This window comes from Apostichopus japonicus, chromosome 15 (genome assembly GCF_037975245.1).
Source record: "Apostichopus japonicus isolate 1M-3 chromosome 15, ASM3797524v1, whole genome shotgun sequence".
Lineage (NCBI taxonomy): Eukaryota > Metazoa > Echinodermata > Holothuroidea > Aspidochirotida > Stichopodidae > Apostichopus > Apostichopus japonicus.
Genome location: NC_092575.1, coordinates 6219694 through 6239714, shown reverse-complemented (window position 1 = coordinate 6239714; position 20021 = coordinate 6219694). Strand labels below are relative to the sequence as shown.

The 20021-nt window shown below is 36.1% G+C and overlaps 4 protein-coding genes across 5 annotated transcripts in view; 1 reads left to right on the top strand and 3 right to left on the bottom strand.

Moving 5' to 3' along the window:
* Window positions 1-62: 62 nt before the first annotated feature.
* On the bottom strand, window positions 63-6930 carry LOC139981590 (sn-1-specific diacylglycerol lipase ABHD11-like). The gene is made up of 7 exons (XM_071994091.1): window positions 6823-6930; window positions 4773-4931; window positions 4225-4366; window positions 3774-3947; window positions 2846-3016; window positions 1853-2034; window positions 63-1239 (listed from the first exon to the last, which is right to left on the bottom strand). Exons 2-7 carry the CDS (start codon window positions 4880-4882, stop codon window positions 1104-1106), a joined length of 915 nt encoding a protein of 304 aa, XP_071850192.1. The 5' UTR covers window positions 4883-4931; window positions 6823-6930; the 3' UTR covers window positions 63-1103.
* A 1760-nt stretch (window positions 6931-8690) lies between these two features.
* Window positions 8691-11438, bottom strand: LOC139980836 (large ribosomal subunit protein uL18m-like). Its single transcript, XM_071992793.1, has 4 exons — window positions 11295-11438; window positions 10320-10560; window positions 9338-9569; window positions 8691-9068 (listed from the first exon to the last, which is right to left on the bottom strand). Exons 1-4 carry the CDS (start codon window positions 11425-11427, stop codon window positions 8961-8963), a joined length of 714 nt encoding a protein of 237 aa, XP_071848894.1. The 5' UTR covers window positions 11428-11438; the 3' UTR covers window positions 8691-8960.
* An 859-nt stretch (window positions 11439-12297) lies between these two features.
* LOC139980915 (ubiquinone/menaquinone biosynthesis C-methyltransferase UbiE-like) lies at window positions 12298-17078 on the bottom strand. 2 transcript variants are annotated; one of them, XR_011797735.1, is made up of 7 exons: window positions 16858-17078; window positions 15648-15797; window positions 15091-15333; window positions 14787-14893; window positions 14107-14195; window positions 13762-13847; window positions 12298-13210 (listed from the first exon to the last, which is right to left on the bottom strand). XR_011797735.1 is itself a non-coding variant. In XM_071992958.1 (7 exons), the coding sequence occupies exons 1-7, from the start codon at window positions 17048-17050 to the stop codon at window positions 13109-13111; spliced, it is 996 nt and encodes a 331-aa protein (XP_071849059.1). In that variant the 5' UTR covers window positions 17051-17077; the 3' UTR covers window positions 12298-13108. The 2 variants fall into 2 exon arrangements, 1 of the variants encoding a protein (XP_071849059.1); XM_071992958.1 differs by having other exon boundaries at window positions 13762-13873; window positions 16858-17077.
* Window positions 16995-20021, top strand: part of LOC139980913 (HEAT repeat-containing protein 6-like) — a 27407-nt gene continuing 24380 nt past the window's right edge. Inside the window, exons 1-4 of the mRNA XM_071992957.1 lie at window positions 16995-17109; window positions 17250-17506; window positions 18686-18790; window positions 19139-19282. Of these exons, the coding sequence (XP_071849058.1) occupies window positions 17342-17506; window positions 18686-18790; window positions 19139-19282 (414 nt within the window). The 5' untranslated portion in view covers window positions 16995-17109; window positions 17250-17341. The remainder of the gene's footprint in view (window positions 17110-17249; window positions 17507-18685; window positions 18791-19138; window positions 19283-20021) is intronic.

Below are 20021 nucleotides of genomic sequence, written 5' to 3'. Positions count from 1 at the left end.
TAAAATTTCTTTGTATGTTATAGTTATAACTGGAAACTCAAAAAAGATTAGGAGAAGTAATGTGTAGTTAAAGGACAATAATTTATTCAGGTAAAGTGATCAAAGCTGCTCGGCATACAAATTATGAAAAACATCAAGGTGACCTCTTGCAGTGTGCGATGCTAAATCTACCATCAAAATAAATCCAATACAAATGTTTGACTCACAATTATGTTATGGATGTGTTATAATCTAACACACTGCATATTGTTTTCATACACATACAACAGAATCTTTAAAATCAATTGCAATAATTATTGGCAACTGAACCTTTATTTGTTGAATTGGGATCTAGGTAATACTTGGAAGAATTGGACATCAAAACTCCAAAAAGCTGCTATATCTTATCTAAATCATACAAAGCCAGCAGCACACTGCTCTGACTGATTGCAATTAGAACTCAGACTTCATGGTTTTTATAAAAGCCACGAGAGAGATGACCCATAGTCTCACAGCTGACACACTGAACGACGGATGAACAAACACAATGACGTTTTCTTTTGAGATGGGTGATTCATGCACAATGATTTCTCAGTGACTGATTACAATTGTTGAAACTGTGCAGTTGTGTCAACTGCCAGTCTGGTAAAATGTTATAACATGTTGAAGCCAATTTGATAAAAACCTGGCAAAATCTTGACCAGTCGTACTCCTAAGCACACAAACACTGCCCCACTATCCAAGATGCTCCATGTTACAATGGTCAAGTTCGGTCGGACGGTGTGAGACCGCCTTTTGTAAGCAATGTACCAAAAGTGACATGTTTCACATCCTTTTCGCTTATTGACAAATAACATAGACTTAAATAGCACAATGTAAACTATAACACAGCACACTTGCAACATTCCTCTCATGACAGAATCAAACACAATTTCTGTTATTAACTTGAAAATTATTTTAAACTGATTTTTCTTCATAATTTGATCCAGTTATAATTCAATATATTGCCAATGCCATCTTAAAAAAATGAAGATTTTGAACTATAGAGTATATATAAATAATTATTACTTTTCTTTAAAATTTCTTTAAAATGTGTCAAACGGAATTTTAGATGGAGTATACTGCTACGAGTTCAGAAATTCTGTTACAAGACTTAACAATTCTCGTGGCTTATCGTAGTGAACCCAATGACTAGCTCCCTCTATCATCTTCACTTCTGACCTTGGAAAGTGCTGAGTTATATCGTCCAGATCTTCAGCCCTTATTGACAAAGAAAAATAGACGTAAAATGAAGCAAATATAGAAACAAAACTGTCCTGTTTCAAAGAAACTGCAAACCAGAAACCAAGGGAAATGCATGTATGCTTCCATGTTCGTTACTACACAAGTAAGTATGGTTTTGTTTAGGAAATTGAACAAATAAGTGTTGTTTTTGTTTAGTTCATAAACTATAAACCACAATATTATATCCTACTGTACTTGTGTTTTCAAACTAAGATACAGTAGATCTCATCTTACACAAAATGGTTAACCAATGCAATTGTATAAAATGTAAGATAGCAATAACTCGTACAATGTAAAATCCATCAATGACATAAAACTAAATAATGATGGAAAATAAACAACAGCAAATATTAAGAAGGAATGAATGTTTCATCAGGCAGATTAGCTACATACATTGCATATTTACAAATGAATATAGTAAAAAAAAAACTATTTTTTCATAACAGTAAGGGCGAAAGACTACTTATAATATTTGTAAGAAATTAATGACATGAATATTAAACCTGAGTGATACAAAACAATGAAGTCTAAATTGTGAAGAACAGTTCAGGTAATTACATCAAACAATAACCTTAGAATAATTTCTTACTTGATGTAGTCTGAAAGACTTCCTCCAATGAATAATGTTTGACCTCTGAAAGGTGGAAGACCTTTGGGTATCCTCCCAAGTTCTCTAAAATTCTTCAATATTGCATTCACATTCACTCTCCAAGTCATCTCTTCATCTTTCATTGTTAAATTTGTAAGAATAAAATCTCTAATACTTTTGTTCTGCAAAAAGAAAAGGGTTCTATTGAAGGCAGTGTTTGCAGTTTCAAGAAATTATGTTAAGAGTCATGTACACAACATTACTCAAACATGGATGCATGTTTTCCTTTTCTAAATAAATGAGACATATCATAAAGTACATAAAATTTGAACAAGTATTGCCAATGATTTGAAATACCATTTCTGTGGTAGATGAATTAACCTCATGCATAGGAATTTTTTAGTTTGCAATGGAATAACCATGTCCACTCACAAACTATCAAATTTGAAAACCTACACACATCCTTATCCAACCAATAAAACTCTTAAACATTCAGCTAGGATATGTTCCAATGCAAAATAAAGCCAAGACCTATTAAGCAAGGTCCCCCCACCCTTCTCCCCACCCAGCTTATATTGCTACCCCTGCTGAGCCCTAAGTTTCCCTTTCTTTAATATGCTATCAATGATGTGCTTCTCTGTTGTCACCCAATATGTTAGTGTCTGTTGTACCATGGCAGATTGATTCAAAAACTAATGAGCAACATCTACTTCAATACCATATTCACTTGATGGAGATTGAACACACAAAAACAAGTCGACAGAGAGATATTTAGCCACTAATAACTAGAACAATCTTTCCAGTTTTCTTGCATATGGATATATTTGAATACTATTGAACACTTTCTGTGATAGCTCTAATGTATGTATTTTAGATCCTCCTGCAAGCAGGAACTTGCTAAGAAGCCTCATTGGCTTATCAAAGCCGCAAGCTGACCGAAGTCAGTCACTTACATTCTAATGGCAACCCGACTACTCTTGACTAATGACTCACCGGTATAAGGGATGAAAATTGCTCGCTAGCATATCCTCGTGCTTCTCTTAAATTCAAGTCCTTTGGTATTTCCAATTTCTTCATTCCAAGAAGGAAAGACAGAACTTCGGAATTAGTTCCGTGATGAACCGGAGAAATGTCAATACAGACCAGTTTCTCTACCATCTCTGGCTACAGGGGCAAGATGCAGAATACAACATATTATGTGATTTGATAGACGAAGTCAAAGACAGCAATGAGGTTAAAACATGGCGACAGCTCCTTAGCCAAAACTTCATCGTACATTTTAAATATGCAAACAAGAGTTTCCAAAGCTGGTAGGAACAAACCATTTATATATTATTTTTAATCTATTTTGCTTTTGTTTCTTTGAAACTGCACAAGTTATTAAGCCAAATATTAGTAATATTTATTAGTTAATGATTTTCTGCTTCCTAAGAAGAGATTTTTGGGCCACATTCCCACCCCCCCCCCTTGGGATCAACACTTTTAACAATACATTATAAAAAACCATGGTCATCACATTTATTGTAACCCACAATTATTGCAATGATATGATTAGAAAATGAAAAGTTGAGAAAACAGAAATTCTTCGTACATGCAAATATGAAGTTGTGAGCAGACGTTATCTTTTAGGAATTGAGAAGAAAAAAATATAGATATCTTTACAGTCTGTCCTGATGTGACAACCAATTATCTAGCGGGACAATGTTGTTCCTGCTTATATTAAAATAAATATTTCGTTTGGAATTCCGTGGGTTCAGCAAAAGATCAAACATCTCGCTAACTAACACTAGAGGGCTTGTTAAATTTAATGAATGGTTATGCAATTAAAATGCAAAGTATATCAGTGGAAAAAGATTGAAGCAGTTTCAAACAGCTACTATTCTCTCAGTTCCCTTAGTGATAAAACTTTCAAGTTACTTACCTTAGTCAATGCTAATGTCATGGCTGTCCTTCCACCCAAACTGTGGCCAATAGGAATGCAGGATTTAGCTTTGATCTCCTGTAGCAGATTAAGTATATCTGCAACCATAGCACTGAAGCTCATCTCATCTGAATGATCACTATTGCCATGGTTACGAGCATCACATGTCACAACCTATGAAGAAAGTCATGATGAAAAATACACAACACCATGTCTTTGACATTCTTGAGCACTTAAGACAAATGGCAAACTTGAAACGGTTTAACTTAGCCATTTCTTAAAGTAAAAATTAGTAAATTAGTAAATGTAGATACCATGACCAGGTCTAAACAATAGCAGAACAAAATGTTGTAATATTGTGAAATCGAATAAGTACTAATTACTAATGATCATATCAAAATCCTCAAAAGATTTGTTATTATTTCAATAATTTCTTGCAGCCAGTACCGACCGTTCTACCAGTAGTCCTAACGAGCTGTTTAGCTAGAGCATCAAAGTTTTTGCCTGTGCCAAGAAGCCCATGCAGAATCACAACTGGCTGTTCCGGGTGTAATTTGCCTCGATGAACTCTGTAAGACAATTTGATTGCTTGCCTACCACAAAATGAAAGGAAAACAATACAAGTTTGCGTAATTCCAAAAAGTACTCCTGAAAATAATGGGTAGATGAATTGGTTTGAACACACAGAAGCAAACATAATGAGTTTGTAAGTTTGTAAATGAAATACTGTACGTCCTGGATAACTGAGAACTAAGGTCCTGGATAACCGAGAACTAAGTCAGAAGCACTTGCATATAAACAAAACATAAATAGTCTATATCATGTGGTAGAGCTATATCACTACTCTATGGCAGAGATAATTTTGAGGAGTTACTTCTTCAGATTAAACATCACAGATTTTGTAAACTAATAAATGCATGAGACACCCCAAAGGTTCAAATATATCTTCCAATTCAATTCCTTACAATAAAAAAAGGTAACCTAAACAAAGCCAGTTACCCCTGTGATGATGTTGTGTGTAATAACTTTGAAGAAATGTTGTACTGGTGGGCATTAGCAGGTCTCCTTCTCATTAGCCTAGATATATGAAGTAACCTCCTGGTAGCCATCGCTACTGTTGTTTCACTGTATATATTTTTCAGTTTCAGTCAACATAATCTGAAAGAAAAAATGCAAAATGCTCAAAATAATATCTAGTTATTTCTGGTAAGCCAGATTAGTGCCACTTTGTAGTACCATCAGTAAAAGTCCAACATTACTCTGTGATCATTTCAAACATAATTTGTTCTCACAGACCTGTCTACCAGTCTGTCAGAAATGTAGGAAGTTTTACAATTTTCTATTTCTAATAAACAGGAGATATATTAGGGAGAATAGGAAACTCCAACTAAGAAATATAGCAATATAAAAAGTTTACACATCACCTCTGCAATAAATTCTAAAAGGGCTCATTGTATTAATGTTAGCACTACAGAACACAAAGGCATAAGCAAAATTAACAATTATGTCCGGAAAACAGATTTTCTTAATTTCCCTACAACCCACGTAAAAACATACATGGCTCATTTCTGATTGTAATTTAGCACAAAATTGGATATCAGTATTGATCAATGGGAATTAATACACAACTTGCACAAACTCTCTACAATGGGTCTTTTTTCCAATTTGCATTACAAGACATTGTTAAGGTGATACTTTTAGAGAATCATGTATGTTTAATAGTAGCCTCCTAATAGGGCTTAAAATAATGTTATTATTCAAAACTAGATATAAAACAATGAGCTTCTCACTATGCAATAACTTACTGTACATTGTTCCACTATTAAATTACTGTTATCAGCTCTATTATTATTCATTGTGTCCAAAGTAAGAATGAATAAATAGACCTGTGCAACTATAGAATGCAGGGCAACTTGAGAGATGTATCCGGATACATCCACTTCAGAATATTACCCTTGGAATTGATTTTTTTTTAAATATACATGTGCACTAACAACAACATGATGTTGGGTTGTTCTCAAATAAGTCTTGGAGATTCCCCCTCTCTACAACCATGCTTCCACTTCATCTACAATATCACTAGCTGCCTTGGACTTAGGCCTAGCCTACATTCTTTTAAATATTAGGGTTTCTTGGAATATAAGTGTACCAAGGTTTAGGAGAACTAGATCTGGCAATATCGACTGGAGCGTTCTATGATAGGTCTCCGAAAAGGCCCTGCATTCAATAGTAACTTCAAGAAATGTCTGAAGTTATTCTTTGTAAACCTGGCCTCAGCTTAGCCCTTGTTCTAGTTTCATGTACTGTATAGTTTGTATAACATATTATCACGACTTCATTCATACTTAGTAAAGATTCCTAAATCCTATTGGTCCATTCAGGTCAGCTGACCGTGGTTAATCCTGTGAGTAACACACGGTTAAATTACGGGGCATCACTTTAATAAATCTTTGGTTATATGTAACCAAAAATGTTTTGTTTTATGATTTTTTCCCCACACAAATGGTAGTGTATGAATGAACGGGGTTAATCAACGGTCTAGCGTGCGTTACTCACATGATTAATGCACTCCGGTTGTTAATGCTATCGCTGGATGCACTCGGGCTCCGCCCTCGTGCATCGCTTGCATTATCCCCCTGATCGTGCATTAATCCTGTGAGTAACGCACGCTAGACCGTTGATTAACCCCTTATTAATGCATCGTCTCACGATGAGACCAAACATCATTAAATGCAAGAAACAGGGAGAGAAAACCAACAGTTCAAAATCTTAACTGCACCATAATTCACACCACCATGCATTTACACAAGTTTTCGTTACAGAATTACTTTTAATTTCGTGAAACTAGGCCTCACTATTAACCCATATGCTGCTGAAGTGTTAAAATAGTACTGTGAAAGATGCGAATTCTCTGCGAGAGGCGAAGTTATCAAATTTACAACGTATATATTGTACTGAAACTTAAAATTAATAATCTGAGTCCTTAGCACTGTTTTCGTACAATTAATCTGGCAAGGGAATCTTAAAAATTGTAATCACGGAAACTTACATGCTTCTGATTACATCATTTAAACTTTTGACGACTGCTCGGGGACGAGGTAGAACCAAAACAATACGGCCACTAGTTGACTTTGCGATACAGACGAACAACAAATTTGTCACTGGTCGTTCATATTCATGTTGACACACCTTCCATTGATTAGTATTTATCTACTAAGGGAGTGCAGCTATAAACTATTTTACAAGAGAGTGTATCAATTCTGGTTTTCAACATCAAAATGTGCAAACACTTTGGAATTCTCTTTTAAGACTACATTGATGAAGTCGGTTCCTCAGTTGTAATAATTCATTTCATATAAACAACAGAGCCCCATTGGAGGACATTCAATGCCATTTGTCTGTGATAAGCTTTTTTATTTAAGTTGTAAAAGTGTTAGTTGAGACCATAAAGCCTTATCTTCCTATTGAGTTTTGTGTCATATCTGAAGAACTGACCATCTGGCCTCAGATGTTTAAAGGGTCATTTCTGAAGTGGTGTAGACATAAAACATGAAAACCTTGACTGATGGCAGAGTTGTTTATCAGTCTACAACATAAACAATTTAATGTTGTAAGTTACCTGAAATTAATTTTGACTAGAGCACCAATGGTGCAGAAGCTCATACCTTTTCGAGCTTAAAAATGTAGGGCCCACAAAACTTTATGGCCCACCATATTTCAGGCCATTTTTCAGATTCCACCAATTTTGGGCCCATTAGGGATAACCCCCCCCCCCTCCGTTAGCAGAATCCTGGCCACACCACTGGCTATAATTCCTATTTTCCCCCTTTAAATCCTATTTTACCCACTCTCTCAAACAATACCACTGACCTACCCTATTAAACTTTCTCCCCTCTTCCTGAGCAGAGCTGAAGTACTCCTTGCCAAAATTTTGGCTGGCTGCCTACATACCTCAGGCTCAAAGACTTCTAAGAATCGGCAAGTGCTGATTGGCTATAGGGCTCTCATGCTTACAGTTCAACAGTTAATAACAACTCCCAGTCCTGCTTTAATTCCACTAACAGCCTCTGCAGAGCTTTACCACAAATGTAAACAAACACTGCAGAGACTGGGACACAAATTAAAGGAGCTTTGGCAAAAAGTGAAGGCTCAGATTTTTTAAACAATGGGGATTAATTGTAATTGATTAACTTTTGACCAAAAATTTTTAGGCATCACCTTATTCATACACAATCCAACAATCATCAGTTCAACTTTGAATATGATCCATCAAAATCTTGAGGAGATTGAGATATTTGAAAATATTACAAAGAATGACCCCCGATGACCCCCTAAATGACATTTGACCTCAATTTTCCGAACACCCCTCGTAACTCTCATCCCGAGGAACGTTGTCACCAAGTTTCATTATAACTCGCCATACACTGTACGAACAGGAGCAATTTGAAAATATAGGGCCTCGGCCCGGGCCACAAAAGACCCCTAGTTGATCTATGATCTCAAATTCATGAACACCCTGAAGGTAAAACTTCCATAGTACTATCGTGACAAACCCGCAACATTGTACCATGGAATCTGTAGGAGAAGAAGCATTTTGCGTATTTCCACAAAATGGCCCATTACGGCCCACAGGTGACCTTTGACCCCAAATTTCGGACCATTTCTGATGGCCCTATACCCAATGGTCCTTGTGTCCAAGTTTCATGAAATTCCATCAAACACTGTGCAAGTAGCAGCGGTTTTACCAATTGTTGACGGATAGAGTGATAGACGCCGCACTGTAACAATAGCTCACACCAGCATGCTGGTATGAGCTAAATATCAGTAGACAACTTTCTGTCAGTTCTTTGATCAACAAACTGATGAATTCACTATTCACTCTATGAAATATTGTTATAGAAAAGAGATGACAGGATATTATTGGGATTGAGGAACATTCAAATTTATTTCTGATCTGTAAAACAGGAACATAACAAAATTCTTCACACGATCCAAACGTATCCTGCTTGTACTTGAACATCCTTCCTGCTACAAATTTTCCAAGAATAATAAAAATTCAGCTGTGTGAAGCTGGTGATACAAATACTGCTCACTATTGTCTTTAAATGGACTGAAAAGCATGGAAGTGAACACACAATCACATGCAATTGAAAAGAAATGTCGCCCTCTTCCATCGACGGTAAAGCTCTAAATATTTTCTGGTAAATAATCTTTCTTAGCTACAAAGTCATTGATTGGTTTGGGTTCTTCAAATGTAACTCCAGACCCGACCATGGCATCGTAGAATGCTTTATTCTGTCAAAAGAAAACACCAGAGAAAGAAATCTGTAATCTTCAGAGATGTTAACTATGAGTGCTTTTAAACAATTTTGTTTCAAAAAAAAATCTTATCAGATAATTCTGTCAACCAACTTCTACATCAAAAAACAGTGTATAAACTTTGAGACTACATCAGAAAGAATTCATTAGACGTAATGCAGTCATAATATACAACAAATATCTCATTTCATCTTAAGCAAACGTCAGATGAAAAGTAAAGGAAGTTAACAAATTTATGTTCTTACCCCTTCTCCTTTTAACTCTTCTGTGTCTAGACCACAAACCATATATTCGATGCCGGCTTCAAGACATCGCTGAGCTAGGACTCTTCCCAAATTGCGCCGAGCTACGACGTCGGTGGTACTATACAGGTGTTTCTTGATGGCCCATTCTTCTGTCGATGCCTTCACAGGGATGTGTCCATTTACATGTTCCACCCAAGCAGAGACATGTCTTGAAGTTTTCTTAACAAATAATCTGGTAAAAGCAAAATTAATATTAAAAACAGATGTTATGGATTGAACACAATGTTAGCTTAACAAGTAAACGTAAAACACTTGATACACTGGGGAATTGAAAAATTCAAATATTCTTCTTTGTGTGACAGAAAATGTTTATTCAACATGAAGGTTGACCTACAGTTTAGTTCAAATTCACCATTTCAATAAGGAATTTGTTATATTTAACAAACCAAATCTAAACAATTTTTACAAGTAGTATACTGCTCAAAGTTTACCTGTCATATAAAAATGCTAAGGATCAATTGATTAATTTGGTGGGAAAAATAATAAAGGAAGGTGTTTTAATTGATCAAGTGTGATCTCATTTGGAGTGATATCCAGACAGTAAAATTAATGAAAAAATGCAAAGAAGTGCTTCAACTAAATCCATGATTACGTTGTATTGTTACATTCAATGTTAAGTATTAAAACAAAATAATTTAAATGAAATTTATATCAAAACTATTAGATATGCTTAAATTGTCACAATTCATTACCCAGGACAGCTTAGAGATTTTATTTGATAGCTTTTGAATACTTGTGTGTATTGATAAGTTTTTTGTTACCAAACCAGCTGTCATGTGACAACTGACCTAGCAGTCGTCATTGAACATTGGTATCACAAAGCACTTGTTTTTTCTCTCTTTTTTTTTGGGGGGGGGGGGAGGTGGTTTTCATATAATAATAATAATCATTAATACTATAAAACAATGTATGACTTGCTTACTTGTGCCAGTATTCTTTCCTTGGGTGTGACTTATACCAGCCCTTGTCTTTGTATGCTAGGGCCATCTTCTCAAGGTTTCGTGGGTTGCGATTAACAAATTCTGGGGAAACTGTATCATTTTCTGATACCCTCTCACATTGCTCATTTTCAGTAGTGGAAGTTGTAGAGTATGAATTAGTGGATAAAGAATTCTGATTTCTTTGAACAAAGTTCACTACTGACCATGTCAATAGAGGACCGGCTATGTATGCAAATAAAAAGGAAAGAAAAACAAGTAAGAAAAATTACATGTATATCAGAATACAGTACAAAACATGTGGCATTTTTCTGAGCATAAAGATATTAGTAAATTGAGTAAACTGATACTGATAGGTTTTGCAAAAGATTGCCAGAACCAATAAATTGCTTACTTAATTTATAGAACTTGGAAGATCTGCAAATACTGTACAAATGCCACTGTGGAATATCCATAATGAAATCAAACACATGACTAGTATGCATCGGGTCAACAAAATGCCTTACATTTTCTGGTCGTGTTTGTCATAAATTGCCATGTTATTGAGAATGTATTCACGCCTTAAGATTTATACACATAGGCCATTACTAGTTAGTAATACTAAAACCTAACCCTATTTTTGAACCTGCTCTCGGCTATAGTATCCATATTTCTCTACATGCGCCAGCCTTATACTAGTACTTTCACAATCACAGGTTGGGCAGTTGTGCACTTTCCAAATTGTACTGCCATATGATATACAGCCTAGTCCTAATAATATTATAATACTACATCAACAGGGTATTAGTTACACTGTAGGAATTGTGGTGTTCCTTGGTTCCTCTAAATTTGTCAATCTAATGTTTCGCAGAATAGGCCTGATTGCTATGTGAACGTGCGTTTTGATATGTTGGTTTAAGTTAAATTAGGTTATATTTTAATTAATTATTTTAAGCAACATGTGCAAATAGTGTTATTACCTTTCAATGATCTCGCACAAGTAAGGGCCGCTGATGGAGTGGCTAATCTCTTCATTAAAGCCATCATTTTATTATTAACAACCTGTACTAGATTCGAGTTACTTTGCTCGGTGACGACTGCAGCAACATACATCAAACACTTTACACCTTCCACGCTAGTACCACTACTCTGCATGGCGGTATAATCGTGGTTTACACAGAGCCGTATGTCGGTTAGGACATGCGTCGTTCATTTTCCTATGCCAAAGTATTGTTGACGATCCACAAAAGGGCTGAAAGGGGGTTATGGATATATGTGAAGAAGTGAATAGTGGATGCTGGGGATTGGGGATTGGGAAGTGTTGAGGTGGGCTAGCTTGTGGGAGGGGGTAGATCATAGTGCATGATGATATGGTTTGGTCACACATGGATTTACCCAAGTCAGTATCCTAGACTCCTAGTTTCTCAAGAACTCATATAAATATACTCTTGTAATACTATACTAAGTGTTTTAGTCATCATGTAATACTATACTTAGTGTTTTAGTCAAGTGTTTTAGTCATCAGAATCATAAACATTGGCATGTAGTTATGGGCTCAAGAAGTGCAAACAAAAATCAGAATAATAAACGTTGGATCCCTTTAGAGTTACACAATGCATGATAGTCTGTTGAAAAAGTTGAATAGTTCTACTGTTTGTATGATTTTCAAATAACTATTAATATTTCCAATCTATGTGTTCAGCACGTCCATTTCAATTAAAAAATATCAATCTTACAATGCCAAAGGTAACATTCGAACAGTGGTTAGATTTACAGTCTGCAAGTAGCTGAACTGAGAGAAGCATATCTAATTTTGTAATGTTTTTGGGGAGGGGGCAGGGGGAGAAAAAGTCTTGAGGGGGTACATTGTTGGGTGGAGGAAGGCCACCTAAAGGCACCACTGATAGAGGAGTCAGAATGCACTTTATTTACTTTTTTAGTTTGAAATGACAAAAAGTAAGAACAGAAGACAATGAACAACACTTGAATAGCAAACATGCAAATTTAATGACAAAAATATCCATTATGAATTCAACAGACTATTATCTCATTTTCTCTGAACAACTGAATTATCATATCAAGATTATTAATAAGCATAGATGGGGGGAGCAAAATTAGATTGCACAAGTCCTTTCCAGCATCTTTTTCGACATATGGGGAGGTAAGCAGGGTGTCTTCTGTAACATACTGTGCCCCAGCTGTCTAAATAGAAAACCAACAAACATCCCAAAGCAACTGTTGGTTGGAGGCCACGCCCCAAAACATAGTCAATGCAGCATTTCAGCTGGAAAACCTCATGAATTAAAGGCTAATCATTCTTCATTCATTTAATCAATATCGGTGTTAATAATTCCTCTTTATATTAGTACAGGTTTCTTTCAAGTATTGTTTGTGTGTTACTCACACAAGATTGTTTTGACTGCATTACTTCTCCAACAGGTTTTCTGATTTCCTTGCAATAGCTTTCACTACCAGAAGCATATAATGTTCACTGCTTAATCTCTTAAATATGAATTTCCTCCTATCCAACCCCCAAAAGTAAAGAGTTTCAAACATGTTTTTTATGAGAATGATCACAGTGTGCCAAGATCTTTTTTGCTTGGATCTTAACATAAAAATCACAGTTTTGATTTACACCAGTTTATACTGACACCAAACAATACTTGTCCAAATCAGCCATTGGATTAAGCTGTTCACATAGAATGCCACATTCTTTGAGTACTGAATTAAAAGACTTTAAATTTTTGCATCAAATATTGTAGCTTGTTTAAAGTCAGGCCTTCCATTTTTTTCTTCATAATTTGAAGCCAGAGTGAATTGCTGCAATGCCCCCAGACAAATTCTCAACTGTCACACAAGCAAAGCCAGCCTCTTCAATCATATATGCAAATTCCTCCTGCAACCAAATGTAAAAGAAAAAGAAGTAAAAAATTAAAGTGGTATAGTGAAGCAGCTCCAAAGATCACATTGATCCAATGATCACAGCTCAGTTTGATGTTAGATTTCCAATTCCTTATCTTCAAATAATCTAAGCAGAGCTACCAGAAATTTGATACCACACAATAACAATTACCCAAACTCAGAATTTCTTGCAGTACTTGCAATTAAGTCATATTTTACACACAGTTTGGTACTCTACCATGAAAGAATGTAAATTATGTTTTAATGACAAAATAACATTTTGAAGTAAATCAAGTCATACAGATTCTCATGAATTATTCAACAGCTAGCACAGCTATAGTGTGACAAAATCAACACATGAGAATAGCCAGTATAACTGATTCTTACTTCAAACTCACATGGGTCGGAAGGAATGGGTGGGATGTGGGAGTCTTATTAATTTGGTATCAGACTCACAGGGGGAGGGTAAAGCCACTGAATGAAATAAATAAATTTTCAGAATATTTTATAAGAATTTGATACCATTTAAATGGCATAAACACATACCTGGGGTGGAAACTTCCTGATGCTTTCAATTAAATACTGGTAAGAATTCCAATCACCAGCAAGGATTTGACCCAAAGCAGGAATAACTTGAAAGGAGTAGAGATCATACGCACTGTAAAGTTAAAGGAAGGATTCTATAAAAGTAACTGAAAGTTAAAATCAGAGAGGGACGAGGGTTAGAAGAGCAACAATGTAACTATTCTTGGATTTGTTGGAGACAAAAGCAAACATGAGAATACAAGTAATTAATAATAAGAATTCCATCCTTCATTTACCTCTATGTTTGTTGTAATTAAGTGAGTATATCTGAAACCATAAATGTTAGCTTATGGGCCACAAACTTACTTTTTGACGAGAGGGTTCTTGACTTCACTAAATTCTAAGCACATGAACCTTCCTCCTGGTTTAAGAACCCTGTAAGCTTCATCAAGAGCCTGAAGAGAAAAGAGATATACAGCAATTAAATGAAGTTGTAGGTAAATTATGCAGAAGGGGGAGGGGGGGGGAGGGGGAGAGGAGGAAAAGGTAGGAGAGGAGGAAAAGGTGAGAGAGGATGGAAAGTATAGGTAGGAGGGGGGTTTTAAAAGAGTTTGAACAACATTTATATAAAATTATCTTGTTATTTATGTAATGACACTAAAGATACTTTAAAAGTCACAGCTTCCAAATAGTGTAAAGACCAATGAAACACTAAATAGAACCAATACTTACATAGGTAAAAATAGCCACCATCTGTCCACTTCAAAAGACATTTGTTAATACTATGTAATTTCCCACCTAAACAAGCAGTAACATGTTACTGCAGTCTGAAATATATAAATGGCAGACCATGAAGTCACTTTGAGAATGACTTGTGTTTAAGTTGGTGTTTCACTTTAACCCTACAAGTCACGTAGGCATGAAGAAACTTGTGAGTAAAATAGGTCCGCATGTTCATTTGTGTAAGAGTTCTGCTATTCCACTATGGTTATAATTAAAGGCATGAGAACTACTGGTGGCCTATAGGAAAGTCAGTGCTCACTTACTTTTTGCACCCTGGTTACATTTCTTATGCCGAATGCTATCGTGTAAGCATCCATTGATTCTGAATCAAACGGAAGTTCTTCTGCATTGCCCTCTACCCAAGATATACCTGTTAGAATATGAGCAGAGTGGAATATAAAAATGATAATGTTGAATGCTTTTGGTTTGCACAGCCTATTATTTAAAATATCAGAGACGAAATTGTATTATTCATCCAACGAGTAAAAAATGATGTTTAAAAGGTCATTCAACAAGTAAATGATATTTTAAATGGTATCTCTGAAATCCTTCCAGATTCTAACTTACCCTCCGTAAGGCCTCTCTGACCAGCCCTCTTCTGCCCCACCTCAAGCATATTTTTGTTGATGTCACAAACTGTTACATGGTGGCCATCGCCTTCCTCGTCTGATGAGGAGGAGGTGTCCCCCTCTGCCTCTGATGGATTCTGAGGCCAACTTTCTAGATTCTTAATCTTTTTGGGAATTTGCCAGGATAACTCTAATGAGTCCTGATATTTCATATATTCCAGGAACCGAAATGCAATATCCCCTGATGAAAGGATGACAGAGAAAGACTGTTAAAGAGGAAATTTCCTTTTGATGGGTATAGGGAAAGAACTGTAATGAATGCTATTTAAGACATAAGAAAATGAATAAAATCTCCGAATTTTAAAGCTCGTCTTCAGTCCATTGGATGGCATATTTTTAGATATTCGACACCGGGTTTCCCTAGGGCCCGGGCCCCAAAGTTTGTACTGGCCTAGTTATGCCAATGTCCTTGACACTGAAAAGTTTGACAGTACTCAAACTTATTTTATGGAAGATCCATTGATTATTTAGAAAGGTATAATACTTTCAGCAAACCTGTTCCACCAGCAACGTCTAAGAGCTTTGTTCCGGGCATTGGGGTAAGCTTTTGCATGAAGTAATCTTTCCATATTCTGTGAATTCCTAAACTCATGGCATCATTCATCACATCATATTTTTCTGCAACCTTTGTGAACACCTCATGTACTGGGGAAACAATCAGAAAAAAAGGGATTTGATTTTTATTTACTACAGTGAATAAAATACAAATTATATTGGAACTTTCTCATATTGTTTATTTTTCTGCAAAAGTAAAATTTACAGCAGTTCTTTGTGTTCATTATGATCTTTTTTCCAATGTTATTCAATACATGATAAGGTTGTGTTAACTTGATCGTCAGGTGAATAAGCATGGTCCACTTGCTTCTTCATCTGATCAGTCTGTGAGCTGAGAGACTCATCAAGCTAGAGAGGAACAAATTTGGGTCTATATGCATCTCATCTAAACAGTCAAAAGGTGTTCAGATGGATTTTACTATCTAAAAGACTGCGGAATGTATCCAAAAAATAAAAATTAAATTGTCAAATATACCTCTACTACATGAAGGATAAGGCCCTAGGGTCATTGAAGCCAACTCCATTGTAGGAGGCCACCCAATAAAACCAAAACTAGATATGAAATGGAGCAAGCATAGGCTATAAATCTGTTTTACACTCAGTTGCATGTAAGGTAGGAATTAACGACTAGTTTTAATATCTCAGGGAAGTTGAACAGGAGATTGGAGTGTTTCCCTATCACCTGGATCTGTTATCCCAGAAAGGTCTGCTAATTTCTATATAAGCATTACATCAGGAATATTAAACCTACCATTGGGTAAATAAACACCCCTTACTTAAACGACCATCCGGTGAATTAGCATCCCTTGTTAAACCGACAGTTGGGTAAATAAACATACTGTATGCGCCATCCTTATTGAACATGTCATTTCAAAGACTAAAATTAAAAAATGTGCATTTCCAATTTGCCTTTTAATTACGATTTGTAACAATTTATCTATGTTATTCTAGGTCTTGTATTAGGTAGTAAAATGGCCTCATTTGGTCACTGCATTAATGGCTGTATAAGTGTACACAATTGTCTCAAGTTTCACTGATTACGTAATGCTAGTCCTACATTGCCTACTGACAGACAGCACTGTACGCAACCATGCAATAACTTTGAAACAGTACTAGTTTACTGTTGTGAAACATGTTTGCGACTCCCTACCTCTCTTCGTCTTTTCCTCCTTAGATACATTTTCGTACCCAAAATGTGTACTTTCGTCGTTACCAGGAGGGTTAAACTTGCTTTCGTTTGATGTAAACCGTACTCCTAAAGCTAAACAACGTTTACAATGAACAAAATTTGACGTAAATACTTGTGAAATCGCTCTGCGGGTGAAGGACATGGTGGCTGCCATATTGCTGACTCGGTCGATACCTAGCCAAATTTTACAGTTAATAAAATAATAAAATAAAGGTATTTCTAACAAAAATTAGATGAAATACACCTTAATTATGTAAAATATTATTATTCTTGCTAATGCTTGATATTCTAGAATATTTTATTCTTAAAATCTGCATTTGAAATAATTTTGTGAAGCTTTGTTAAATCCGCAGCTGCATGGTGCCTTAGTTTCCAAACTGTGTATCGTAGAAGTTGGGACCCTGTTATGAAGTTATGACCACAATACATCTTTTAAATTAAAGTTATGATGGATTACACGCTGGATGAGAGAGACAGGTACGAGAAATCGATCAGTAAGCTGATGCGAGCTTCTCAAAGTCCATCTGGTTACGGCAGAGATGTTATCAATGCAACTCTTGACGACCTAATTTCGATTGATTACATGAATGCCCGTTTCATTCGATCAGAGGTACAGTTAGCCACCAGTAATGCATTATAAACAGAAGCCTAACTTAGGCTAGGTCTGATATTGTAATGAAGTTCATATAGTCTGCTGGACGAGTACATGCTTTCAGTTATATCTGAGCCTAAATGTTAGTTGTACTCTCTACTTTCACATAACACATTATGTTATGCAGTGAATAATGTTCTTCACTGTCACTAGGAGGATCCAGAACAAAAAACTTGGAAGAACAGGAAGCCATTTTATGATTTACCCGATCATGGGGCATATATATGCAGATGGTCTTGCTTATTTAACCAACCGTTGATAAAATAAGCATTGCACTAGTGTTGATTTACCCCAACTGTTTTGTTATATATGCATTATGATAGTTCTTATTTAAACTATCTTTTCGAAAGAATTTAAAGAAAGCATTCCAGTAGTGCTTAATGAACCGATAGTGGGGACACATATGTAGCAGGGTAAATGGGTTGTCAATTTGTCAATGATCAAAAGAAAAGATAGAAAGGATGGTTGTCAGATTTGAAATTGGTGACCCTGGAGTTAGTTAGGAAGTAAGGAAGTTAAATAGCATTAGGCTGCCAAGTTGAAAACCTCAGCTGCAGTGTTATATCTCATTCCAGTGTAATTGTTATGTCCCTTGCCAATTAGTAAATCCTTATATAGTGGTACAGTTGTGCATGATCTTGTTATGTTAAAAGCATTGAAGACTTGCCCCAAACCGCGTGCCGCGCTCTGAAAAAGTTAACTTTCCGTTGCTTGCAAGTGAAGTTTTTCTCTTGTCGCTACAAAATGCAGATAGTAATGAAACGTGATATCTTGTTATCTTTAGTTGGACCTGAGATGTCCATCGCTGTATCGTTTGCCCACTGTGCTGTGGGTATTGACAGCAGCTATATGTACTGACTGTACACTAGTGTCTAATTGCTGATAGTAGCAAGCTTTGTGTGTATTTTCTGGGTTCGATGGTGGTGTCTAACACTTCTGTTACACCTCATTTGAAACTAGGTTAGACGTATCTTTTTGCGCGAGTCTTCACACCCTTTAAGCCTGTACTGTGTATTTGTATTATAACTTTTTATATCCTCTTTAGTGCATTCTTTGTTTTTCCCTTGGTCTTATGGGATGAGAAAGGAAGGCATACATAGTCTACTTTAAGTTTATTTTATTTTCTTAACGTATCAGAGCTTGAATCCAGTCATCTGCAAGACAACCCATCTTATTCCATTGGATGACGACCTGTTGCTGACAAAATTCAGCCAGTGGTTAGCTACGGCAGCAAATAATAAAGTAAGTAGTTTGTAAGTACTGTAACTAATTAGTCCGTCATCAATTAATGTGCAGCATCATCATTAAGAGACTTCTCCATGTTTACTGTGTAATCTCTAAGTACAGTACCATTTGAAACCATTGGTTGTTATTTTTGTGACCATCTGGAACGCCTATTGATGAAAGAAGAATGCTAATGTCCGATTGCATCTCCACATATCCCCTCTCATTTTAAGATTAAATTCTGAAATATATTCACCAAACCTGGGATATATTTTTATTGTGAAAGAGTTAATTGATGATTTTTTTTAAACCTCTCAGTCAAATGTTAACAAACTGATCGATTATTGTGCTCTTTTCTCCTCCTAGGATGTGCGGTTCAACAAAGTCACAATTGATACCCTCTGTCGCTTTCTGCTCCAAGCGTTTCATCAAAGTCCAGAGTGGGCCCAACCTGAGATCCTTCGTGCCGTTGGTGCAGTTCTCTACGAAAATGGAGCAGGCTGTCCACAAGTAAGATAGCAGGGCTGGATGTGTTCAATGTACAAGCATAGAATATGTGTGTATGCAGAGCCAAACATTATGGCAATGCGTGAAGGCAGTGTTATTCTATCAAAATAATGTTGCTAGTCACACATTGCTTTTGGAGGCCTGGATCTTTCAAGATCATACATTAAAATGAAGCCATAGAAAAAATCCCACTTTCCATGAGGTGCTGAGAGAATTATGAGGCAGAGTGCAACTACTTTTGCTTCAGTCTCTAGTCTTAAATTTCATTTTGCATTAAGTTGTTATTTAATTTCATGCCGAGCAAGCCATGTAATATTCGCACATAAGTTAACATTCAACATTCTTAAACTATGTGTTTGTTTGTATATGTTTAATCCAGTGCTGAAACTTTTGGACCAAAAATTTTAATGACACAGTTTGTTGTTTTGTTTGCACATAGTTGAAGTTTGTGTCAAAATTTTGTCAAACCTGGGTGCACCATTCCTATAATATAACTAGCCAATGATGTTTTGCAGAGACCTTGCCTTTGGTGTAGTTGTTGAGATCGGGGTCCACCAGATTGAGGCAAATTCCACAGCAAACACAGCTTGAAGGACAGAGGTTAACATGTTTCACATCTCTGTGCAATATAGTTTAAAAGCATGTGTGGGAATTCCTTTACTGATTGCGAGAAGATTGATATAAATGCGGCCCACAGAACCTTATAGCAATGGGAGACATGACATATATGTGATCTTCAGGG

Coding starts and splice junctions, on each gene's coding strand:
- LOC139981590 (XM_071994091.1), bottom strand. CDS start 4,882: ATGGCTACCAGGAGGTTACTTCATATATCTAGGCTAATGAGAAGGAGA. Junction 4,367..4,772: donor CACACAACATCATCACAGGG/GTAACTGGCTTT, acceptor ATTTTGTGGTAG/GCAAGCAATCAAATTGTCTT. Junction 2,035..2,845: donor AATTTTCATCCCTTATACCG/GTGAGTCATTAG, acceptor TTCTTTTTGCAG/AACAAAAGTATTAGAGATTT.
- LOC139980836 (XM_071992793.1), bottom strand. CDS start 11,427: ATGTATGTTGCTGCAGTCGTCACCGAGCAAAGTAACTCGAATCTAGTA. Junction 9,570..10,319: donor AGGAAAGAATACTGGCACAA/GTAAGCAAGTCA, acceptor TGCTTTTACCAG/ATTATTTGTTAAGAAAACTT. Junction 9,069..9,337: donor AAGAGTTAAAAGGAGAAGGG/GTAAGAACATAA, acceptor TTCTTTTGACAG/AATAAAGCATTCTACGATGC.
- LOC139980915 (XM_071992958.1), bottom strand. CDS start 17,050: ATGGCAGCCACCATGTCCTTCACCCGCAGAGCGATTTCACAAGTATTT. Junction 14,894..15,090: donor TCAGAGAGGCCTTACGGAGG/GTAAGTTAGAAT, acceptor ATATTCTAACAG/GTATATCTTGGGTAGAGGGC. Junction 13,211..13,761: donor TCAGGAAGTTTCCACCCCAG/GTATGTGTTTAT, acceptor ATTTGGTTGCAG/GAGGAATTTGCATATATGAT.